General features: G+C 53.8%; 1 protein-coding gene across 4 annotated transcripts in view; it reads left to right on the forward strand.

Annotated features, from left to right (window-relative positions):
- Positions 1–9,572, forward strand: part of TGFA (transforming growth factor alpha) — a 104,410-nt gene extending 94,838 nt beyond the window's left edge. For all 4 annotated transcript variants that reach the window (XM_008254281.5, XM_008254277.5, XM_089327592.1 and 1 more), the window contains exons 4-6: positions 1,981–2,130; positions 4,786–4,895; positions 6,005–9,572. In XM_008254281.5, the coding sequence (XP_008252503.1) occupies positions 1,981–2,130; positions 4,786–4,895; positions 6,005–6,012 (268 nt within the window). In that variant the 3' untranslated portion in view covers positions 6,013–9,572. The remainder of the gene's footprint in view (positions 1–1,980; positions 2,131–4,785; positions 4,896–6,004) is intronic.
- The last annotated feature ends 867 nt before the right edge of the window (positions 9,573–10,439 follow it).

A 10,439-nucleotide genomic window follows, 5' to 3' on the forward strand; every position in this document is an offset into this window, starting at 1 on the left:
AGGTGAAACCAGAAGCCAGATTTCCTGAAGAGCTTCACTGTGGCCTTCCCACCCCAGGGCCTAGTTAGCATGCAGGAGAAGCATCTGGGAGAATGAGGGGAGCCCAGACCCCAGGGTCAGCAGACCTGGGGACAAATTCATCCCTAGCAGGGTGAACACAAGGAGGACAACTGTCTTGACTTTTCCACACAAGGATTAAGTGAAAAATTGTATGTTAAATGTATAATAACCCTTAACAGTAGAACAAGTGCCTGAATTCAAACTAAAATCAAAAAACCCACAAAGGTACCTCCAAAAGTTGGTAGGCAATGGAATTAAAAGATAAGCTTATTCTGGTGCAAAAACATTTTTAAATCAATGCAGTTTTTTCATAATATTTTCCATGAACTTTTGGAAGACCCCTTGATGTACAAGGATTTCAGAATTTTTGCACCAAAATAAACTCACATTTTAATTGTTTTTCTACAAAGATTTTGAAGTAGCCTCTGGATTAAATAAGGTGCATTTACAAAGGGCTTTGCAATAGAGTCCGTGAACAACTCTTCATGAGGCAGCATTAAAGACAAGAGTCTCACATGCAGTGGTTCTGGGACAGTTTTTTCCAGCATTTCCTATTTTTCTGTTCATCTCAAATCCATACAATACCTAGTCCTTTAGCACTAAAATGCTTACACTTTTGCTGATTTTGGACAAAGTGGCTGCTCCAGGGAACTATCGGGTCTACCTGGTGGCTCCTCGCATCCCTCTGACATCCGGGACTCAGTGATTCAGGAGCACGCACATAGAGCAATCCCAAGGGCAGTGCCCCAGGACCAGCCTGGCACAGTGACAGGCCAGGATCAAGTCTCTGTTCAGTTCAACTCACAGGCACTTCAGTCTACAAGCAAAGCTTACCGGCAGGCTAGTTGCACCAAAGATAGACTCCTAAAAAGAAAAGCTTAGCTACCACAGCTTTGGGGTGGCGGCAGGCTTCGGGGGAGAGGATAAAACAAAACCAGACTTTAAATCCTGCCTGTGATGTGGGGCTGCCCCTCCCGGAAGTCCCCTGGGGAAAGGAAGTGGTGATCAAACGTTCTCTCTGACACCAAGAATCCCACCCTGCACAAAGGACCATTGTGGAAGCTGAGTCTTCCAATCATGTGCTTAGAACGACAGGCCTGACAAAGAAAATGTAGCTGGGGCATGTCCTGGAGCACCAAGGGAGTGAGACCCATCTGCACCCAGCAGGAGGCTGCTGGCCATGCGGTGAATGCCAAAGCCGCTGTGAACTGTAGCAACGCCAGGAATAACATGGCCAGGGGCGCTGTGGACTTGACACGCGTGTTCACACATGACCTTGCGGTGCCCTTGCTAATCCTGCAGTGGAGGCAGGCCAGGCATCACTGGGTGTGAGGCCACCAGGGTTCCCAGGAGACTGGTGCCTTCCCCAGCCCCACCATGACTGGGTAGTGCACCCAAGGCCCTTGTCTACCTCCCGATGTCCCCCTGTGTCCTGGGCCACCACGTAAATCTTTGTAGGATTAATTAAACGTGCTGACATAGATTAAAAAGCCAAGCACAGCCCGTGTCTCCAACGGACTTAGCATATTTTCTTTCGTCCATCATGAAAAGTCCTGAATACGCACATTCGGTTTACAAGTCACCTGGGTTTTTACGAACTGTCAAAATGAAGTTCGTGTTGCGGACACATTGGCTGCCTTTACTCCGCCAAGATCTGGCTCAGCGGCAATGACCCCGAGGCACTCCAGCAGCACGTTGGGGTGAAGGTGATTAATCCCAGCCTCTGCTCCCTACAGGCGGTGCCTATGACCAGGAAGCAGTTCGTTTGCTGACACCTTCACCTCCCATAGCAAAGGCGAGAGGGGCCCCTTTGGGTTCTTCCTAAAGGCTCAGGGTGCCTCCAGCCCAGCCCAGCCCTGGGGAGCTGGGGAAACAAGACTCCCCACAGGGAGGACATGCTGACATCTCTCTCTTCCCCAGCTGCCACTCTGGCTACGTCGGGGCCCGCTGTGAGCACGCGGACCTCCTGGCCGTGGTGGCCGCCAGCCAGAAGAAGCAGGCCATCACCGCCTTGGTGGTGGTCTCCATTGTGGCCCTGGCTGTCCTCATCATCACGTGTGTGCTGATACAGTGAGTATCTGCTGTCTGCCGGCCAGCCAGGGTGTTGTCAGTGGAGAGGAGAGGAACGTTAGTGACTCTTGGTGTGCTACAGTGGCCGAGCTGCGATCCTGGGTGGGTGGGTCTGTGCACTTGGGAGGCCAGTTGGAGGACTGAAGGTGCCTCCCTGTGCACTATACAGAAAAGTGCTCCAGGAAGAATGGGAAACAGCTCCCAGCCCCTGCTGCGCAGTAGCAGAAGCGCTTCCTCGCTGCAGAAGGCACTTTGCTCATCCTGGGTTGCTGTTATTAAAGCTGGTGCCCACCACCCTGCACAGTACCTCCCACCCCGCCGCCTCCTCCTCCCAAATTCAGGCTCCCTGTGGCATCTTGCAGAAAGCCATCCTGAGCCCTACCCCTCGGTGGGAGTGTCCTAACCCCTTTTGCTTGCTCCATGCACCACCTGTACTGCCCTGCCAAGTCAGAGATTCTTCCCAGAATCTGGTACCGTGCTAGATTTATTCCCTGGAAATAGCTGCAGCCTAAGTTATACAATTGGGTATGACAAGGAATTCACAGACCGTTTAAAGGCTATGGGCCCATTCAGCACAGATAACTCACGGCAAAGGCAGTAAGTGGACAGGCCACTGTGGGCAAGGGCCGGAATAAGCATCTACATGTTAATGCAGGAAGCCAGAGGTCAGCCCTCCGAGGATGCCTAGGTTTGGGACAGAGAGGCAGAGACTCGGTCCTGTTGGTTTGTTGCTACTGTAGCATCAGAAGCACAGGCCCCCTCGTTCTGGCAACAAACAAGATGCCTCTTAGAGCCCCAGCTTTCTGGCAGTAGCCACAGCCTGCACACATCCTGCTTCTGGACCAAGCCAGAATTAGGTGGTGAGGGATGCGGTGTGAACCGGGCTCACCTTCCCTTCCTCCCCAGGCAGTGTCCATGTCGGTGCCAGGTGTCCTGGGGAAGCAGGTTTGCTGGGAGGGGCCAGGCAGCCCCGATTCAGACTTGGGCATCGCCTGGGCTCTGACACTCATGAACACTCTCCATGCGGCAAGAGCGGCCTGTTGGGCTGTTGGGCTCACCCCCCATCACTTCCACAGTCCTGGTGTTGTGGCCAGGAGGGGCCCAGAACCTTAACAAAACTGGGGCCAGCACCAAAACACCCATTAGCTGCCCCCAGAGTGCCAGCTCTGTGTCCACAGGCCAATCTGACTCCAGCTTCCCGGATGCTGGAGGAGACTGGCCACTCGCCCAGCTGCTTTCTCCCTAAAGAACAACATTGTATAACTGAAGGCCCTGAAACAGACATGAAGTCTAGGCTCAAGCCTGCACAGCCCTGCTGGCCTAGGAGGAGGTTATAATCAGAGAAACTGAAGTGAATGTTCCTGGACACTCCAGAAGCCTGGCCATCTCATTCCCAGAGAAGTACCCACTCCCACCTCTCCTGTCCCTTCCCAGAGACTCAGCCCTCGTGCCTTCCAGGTTGCTGGCCACCTGGGCATGGGGCCAGGCTGAGATCGCTGTATTTCATGCTAGAGGGATATATAGGCTCTGATCCCACTGCCCTGGGACTCTTGCCTGGAAAGGGACCAAGACAAGCTTGCCTGGCCAGCTGGCTGCCAGAAAGTCACCGATGCACCTGGAATCAAGGCCCTTAGATTTGTGTGGCATGGAATGACCTGGTCCCAGCCCCAACTCTGTAAGTCATGCGAGGCAGACTGTCCTGGCCTCCCCTTTTCTACCCAGGACAGAAAACGGTGGTCCCAGGGCCCCCTGCTCAGCTCTGTCGTCTAAAGATTCAGAGCCTGGTAACCTTCCCAGCTTGAGAGGCCAGGGTGGGGACTGTGAGATGCCACCTGGCACCGAGAGAGAAGCACAGGACAGGCTTGTTGTCTGTCTCCCTGTGGACACAGGTCAGCTGGGAGGCTCTGCCCAGCCCCGCCCCGCCCTACCCCTGGATAGCTTGCAGTCACTCTAACCTTCGTGTGTGTACAAAGCCCCCCGATATCCCATGGGTAGCTAACGTCTCACCCAAAGTTTCCTTCTGTGCTGCTTCTTCCGAGTTCCCTGGTTCTTTTTTCACACCAGGTCTGGAACACGCTCGCTCCTGCCCACAGGCAGAGGCAGGCGTCTTTGAAACCCTTATGCTTCGGGACTCCTGGTCACACAGGTTTACAGAGAAATTGGATTTTCCAAAACTAGAATGTTAGTCCTCAGAAGATTGAAAACCATCGAGTTCCATGACTCATTCTCGCCTCTCTTCCCTGGGTCAATTCAGCCCATTCAAGTTCCCCGCTTTGCCGCTGGCAATAGCTCATGAGACCTCCTAAGCCCGCGCAGCCCTGCCAGCCGGGGCAGCTGTGCTGTCCCAGACCCGATGTCTGTTTCTAGGCCTTCGGTACATTTTTGTAGTTACTCAACGTGTTCTTTATGGAGAAAGCAGCCGGGCGAGCGGCCAGTACCCCCGACGTCCAGGGAAGCTGGAGTCAGTTCGGCCTCTGGGGCAGCCAATGGGTGGTTTGGTGCTGGCCAGCGTCCGCCCCAAAGAACCGCTGCCCTGCAAGCGCCACAGCCCCCAGGAGGGGGCTGCTCGAGAGCCCTCCGCCAGGCCCCCCGCCCAGGCCCCCGCCCAGGCCCCCGCCCAGGCCCCCCGCCCAGGCTGTCCTTCTCTGTCTGCAGCTGCTGCCAGGTCCGGAAACACTGTGAGTGGTGCCGGGCCCTCGTGTGCCGGCATGAGAAGCCCAGTGCCCTCCTGAAGGGAAGGAGCGCCTGCTGCCACTCGGAGACAGGTAAGGAGCCGTGCCAGGGCGGGCCGGCCTCGGGGACCACCTCCAAGCCGGGCGGGAAGTTCTTGGAAGCAGGAAGGGGCTCTTAGGTTCAGCAGGTCAAGCTTAGTTTCTTCTAAGGTGTGCTCAGCTTATCCTTGCCGGTGACTGTGTGGCCTGTGACAAGTGACTTCCCCTGGTGCCCGGCTCTAGTAGAGAGTATGTGAAGCCTCACAAGGCTCTGGCCTGGAGGCAGCTGGAAGCCCAAGAGCATCCCTCCCTCAGTAACCACGGTAACCGGGCAAGAGCACGACCTTGGGCTTCGAGGCCCACAGCTCTTGAGGATCACACACATTCATCCTGGTGATGGCCTTCGGAGATGTGGTGAACAGAGCCCTTTAAAGGCCCGCGTGAGTCCTCCCACGAGTCAGTGCGGGAACCCGGGGAAGAATCTGGGGCGGCAGAGGCTCCCCTCACACGTTCCTCCACGGCCTGGGGAGGGGACCATCCCTTGAGCTAAAGGCAAATTTTATTTTTCCTTGTAGCACCAATAGAAAAATACTTGACTCTTTTTATAGCTTTTGTCTGGACCTCAGCAGAGCTGTGTGACAGTAGAGCAGGTTTCTCGTCACTTCTTCCTGGGCTGCATTTAATAAGTTAGCTTTGAATCTGAGCATGGGTCTGGCCTTTTGGAGATGGCCTGAGGCCGAAACCCCTCTCCCTGGGGGGATGCTCACCTGTACCACCTCAGGGACCACTCCTGGGCCAGGGGAACCATGGGAAGGCCCAGGGGAGGAAGAGGCTGAGCTAGACTGAAGAGCTGAGGGCAGTGTCCATGCGGCTGCACCTTGACAGCCACAGAGAATACCTGGGGCCCATTCTACCACCCAGCCACCCGCTGCCAGGGAGCTGGCCAGAGACCGCTGGAGGTCCTCAGAATAGGGTGCACCCACACCCTCCCCCTTCCTCTTCTGCTGCAACCCATTTAGTTAGGCACTGAAAGCACAATTTCTTGAGGTTGAACCAGCAGACTCTGAACTCAGGCCTGACTTCCTGAGAAGACCAGAGAAGCGGCTGATGCCGTCTCTGAGTGCCAGGGCCGCGTGACCTAGCCTGTGTCTCCTCCCTCCTAGTGGTCTGAAGAGCCCAGGGGCGGAGTCTGGCCAGGTGGACTGTGGCAGCTTGCAGAAGAAAGGCCTTCCTCGGGACGGCGCTGCAAGGCATGCTGGGGCGTGCCGGCACACCTCTCCGACTTTGCCTGCCGTCACCTGCACGGCCTTTTTGCCCTGTTTGGGCCTTCAAAACTCTGCCAAGAACTCTGTCTGCTCGGGTTGTTCTTTGTGACCAAGAAATCAGCGGACCAGGATGGAGAGACTGGTCCAACGAGAACTGCAAAGGGTGGACTTCCTGTTTACCGATGACAGGTGTGTCATCAGCGTCTGAGTCCAGGTGTGCGCGGTTACCTGCTGCCAGGCACGGCATCCAGGCTGGATTTCTTTGCGATGCGCCTGCTCCCCAGCACAGAACGCTGTCCAGCACCGGGGGCTCCTACAGTCACTACAGTTTCCTCCCATCTGCTTACTGGGGAATGAAGCAGCAAACGGAAAGCTGCCTGTCGTTACAGGAGACATGAGCTTAAGAAGAGCCACGTCCTCTAACCCCGAGGCCCTCAACCATTCTGATGGGCTCCATGGACACCGCCCTCAGAGCTCATCTGTTATTTATTAGATGGATAATGGTTCTGTTTTTAATCTCTTAAGTCAACGTAAAAAGCATACACCCTTCCCGACTTCTACATTCATGATGTATGTATTGTTATACTGATCAGAAACACCGGCCTCTCTGGGACATATAGGGTTTGGGGAGAAGCCCCCGGTTGGCGGGGGGAGTAGAGATGGATCTGGAAGCTGGGTTCCTGACAGAAGCAAGGACTGGGGTTCAGAGGCCCTGCCACCATTTAGGACACAAAGCAGGAAAACGCTCCAGATGCACCCAGGTAGGAAAGTTAGCAGAGCCCGCCCCGTCTGCGAGAGCCAGCCTGTGTGCCTCTGCACAGGACAAACAACGTATACGCCACCATGCAGTGACTGCACAGATGGACTTCCTTGTGTGCCCCGCCCAGCCGTTACAGGCCAAATCCATGTTCCATTTGGTTGCTTGCTTGGTTGGTTACTTTATTTTTAAAGGAGAAACGTTAACTTTCCTATTTATTTTCAAGCATTAGGAGAAATATTCCAGTGGCTTTTGCTTTTCCGTTCAGGATGCCGGTTTTATTAACAAAAAGGCTGGATGAGCCATCTCCACCATGTGGGTCTCAGTTTGCCCTCAAGAAGAGGAAGGGCTGGGCTGTCCTGAATATGGGGAGATGCTCTGACCCCTGGGCCCGCCGTGGGGAGCAGAGAACCCCTCCCAGTGAACAGCAGGGAGCTCATGCCTAAGAATTTGTGAAAATTTAGAACCAGAATAATATAGAAACTCCTTGTGTGGGGAAACTTTCGTACCAGTACTGGAAAAGTACAAGATTTCCACAAGTCAAGCCTTCAGTGCATCTAACTCATCCCACCACGAGAGGGATGTGTCAAGTTGGCTTACACTTTCCATTAGAAAATTTTATCCTTCCCTGGTTCTTCTTCCCTAGCCTGCTTCCCTGAGTGTCCTCATTGCTGCTTTGTAACTGAGACAAACACGGGAGCTGGATCTTCGCTTTGGCATTCTTGTGTCATGATGCCACATCTGATGTGCTAACTGCAGAAAAACCAGAGCTAGCCCCTAACCGTGTCATGACCAAGCTCCAGGTTCTTGGTTTTAGTGTTTTTTTTTTTTTTTTTAAACTTAGATTCAAGTTTGCATTGCTTGGGCTGGTCCTATAGCAGCAGATGTGTGGGCCACAGCATGACGGTAGCAGCCTGCTCAGAGAGCAGCTGCTGACACTGGTTTTTAGGCACCAGTTTACACCCAGCTTTCTCATCGGAACTTCCCGGAAGTCTGAAATTGCGGCTCAGAGACTGATGAAAGTGGAGTAGTATCCCTTGGGGTTACTTTAAGAATTCTTTTCTCAGTCTGCTGGAGACCCATGACGATCCGATTGCTTGGGAAGAGGGTGAGCTTGTGTGGACATGTTCTGCAGGACTTTCTTCACCCAACCGTTGGAAGCATCAGTGCCCGCCTAAAGACAGCGTCAACAGCTGGCACCCAAGAGACTCAGCAGAGGCTGAGAAGCTGAGCACGGGTGGGCAGTGTAAGCTCAGGTTCCCTGCAGGGGCTTTAGATGGGGCATCTCTCAGATGCTGTGGTTTTGGGGTCCAGCAGGGGGCAGCTGCTGGCACCCCCTTCCTGGCACCTGTACCACTAGGCAGTGGACAGGCATAAACACTCCTCCCAGACCGGTCCTTGGTCAGCCAGCGAATAAGACGGGTTGGAACCAGCTGCTGGGTCAAGGCAGGCCTGTGTGGACTGTGAGAGGGCGCACTTGCTCCCTGGGTGCTTTGTCCTTCAGAAATCAAGTCACCACTGAGCATCAGCCGCCTGTCACTAGGCAGCAGTGGTGGTTCTCTGGCGAGCCGTATACGTGTTCTCTTTGCAGGTTGTAAGATAGCGCCACTAATCCATCTCTGCACGTTCCCTGTGTTTCTTTGCCCTTCAGAAAGCCAGTGCTGGAGATGAGGCAAGCCTTCCAGGGGCCCGAGCTGGCGCACAGCCACACACCTGGCAGGGGGAGCACAGCTGCTTCGAGAGGCTCGGGAGACCCTGAAAAGCCCCGTTAAGAACCTTTTTACAGTAGGGCTCCAAATCTTTTCTAGAGCCTGGGTCTCCTCGCTGCTCTCTGGGCTAAAATGTTTTCTTCTACAACAGCCAAGCCTAATCCGGCAGGCAGGGCCGCCACTGAGCACAAGTGGAACCAGCAAGGGATGAGCTCCCTGTCGGGTCCCCGCGCCTGATCGGGCTTCCTCCCGAGGAAGGAGAAGGGGGAGGTTGACACTCTCCCACCCGCCCTGGTGAGGGAGGAGGACGTGTGGTTCCGGAACTTCTTGAGGATGTTCTGTGCGGCTCTAGAAAGCCGTCCAGGATTCTCCAGTCAGGTTTTCCAGGGCATGGGCCCCCTCCCCCACCAAGTTGCTTTTCCACACTTCAGCAGGGACGCACCAACAAGCCTCTCGCTCTGCACGGGAGACCCCTGCCCAGCCAAACGTAAACAGTCCCAGCCAAAGAAGGATCCAGAAGCCCAGAACCACGGGATGTCCTAGAAACAAGCCCAACACGTGTGTTTGTCTGTAGTGTTCTCAAGTACAACCTATTCTCTTTAGGCCTGGATTTTACCAGCCTTCCAGAAAGATCTAGTGATGCACACACAGAGGACACTAAACAGCAAGCCAGCCCTGCTAGAGAAATCTTACTGAAATGTTCAACTTTTCGTTACCTTTGTTATAACATGATGCTTTTTTTTAGAACTCATTACTCTGACTTCTGTATATGTTGCACTGAAGAGGTTAATATTTAATGTTTTAATTTATTGTGTGGTAAGTTAATTTTGACTTCTGTAATGTGTTAATGTGATTAGCAGTTCTTTTCCTTAATATCTGAATTATACTTAAAGAGTAGCGAGCAGTATAAGATGCAGTTGTGTCCGTCAGTGTTGTGCGTTGTTGTCCAGTTGTACTGTACTTTATTTGGAAGGATGAAGGAATGAACTTTTTTCCTAAATCAAGAGTGGAGTTTTTCTTTAGTGAGATGGAGGTATTGCCAAAGTAAATGATGATTTCTCCCTGCAAATGCAGATGAGGAGAAAAGAGGTTTGCCAAGCGTGGGAATCATAAAATTAACCATGGGGCCGGCGCCGCGGCTCACTAGGCTAATCCTCCGCCTTGCGGCACCGGCACACCAGGTTCTAGTCTCGGTCAGGGCACCGGATTCTGTCCCGGTTGCTCCTCTTCCAGGCCAGCTCTCTGCTGTGGCCCGGGAGTGCAGTGGAGGATGGTCTAAGTACTTGGGCCCTGCACCAGCATGGGAGACCAGGAGAACCACCTGGCTCCTGCCTTAAGATCAGCGTGGTGCGCCGGCCGCAGCACGCCAGCCGCAGCGGCCATTGGAGGGTGAACCAATGGCAAAGGAAGACCTTTCTCTCTGTCTCTCTCTCTCACTGTCCACTCTGCCTGTCCAAAAAAAAAAAAATTAATCATGGCTGATGCCTGTGGTGCCTGACAAAATCAGGTCCTCTGAAATTCTTCCCACGGCCAAGTGTTTCATCTGTGTGTCCGACAGTGCTGGCTGATGTGGAGGAGAAAACAGCACACAGTCCTTGCCCCAAATCAACGGACGTCTGGCTGGAGGGCAGACGGACACACAGAAGCCATCCAGGACTATTTGTGGACAAAACACAAGGGCACCGGGAAACAATAAGGGGGACAGGATGTGTCCAGAGCTGTGCTTCTCAAAGCGTGGGCCCCAGTTGGCAGCAGCAGTATCATATGGGAGCTTGTATGAATGCAAATCCCCAGGCTCGGCCCAGATCCACTAAACCTAGGGATGTCGTGCACCCTCAAATCTGTGCACCATGGTGCTTCAGGACTT

This window comes from Oryctolagus cuniculus, chromosome 2 (genome assembly GCF_051225735.1).
Source record: "Oryctolagus cuniculus isolate XC-2025 breed Fujian yellow rabbit chromosome 2, ASM5122573v1, whole genome shotgun sequence".
NCBI classification, from domain to species: domain Eukaryota; kingdom Metazoa; phylum Chordata; class Mammalia; order Lagomorpha; family Leporidae; genus Oryctolagus; species Oryctolagus cuniculus.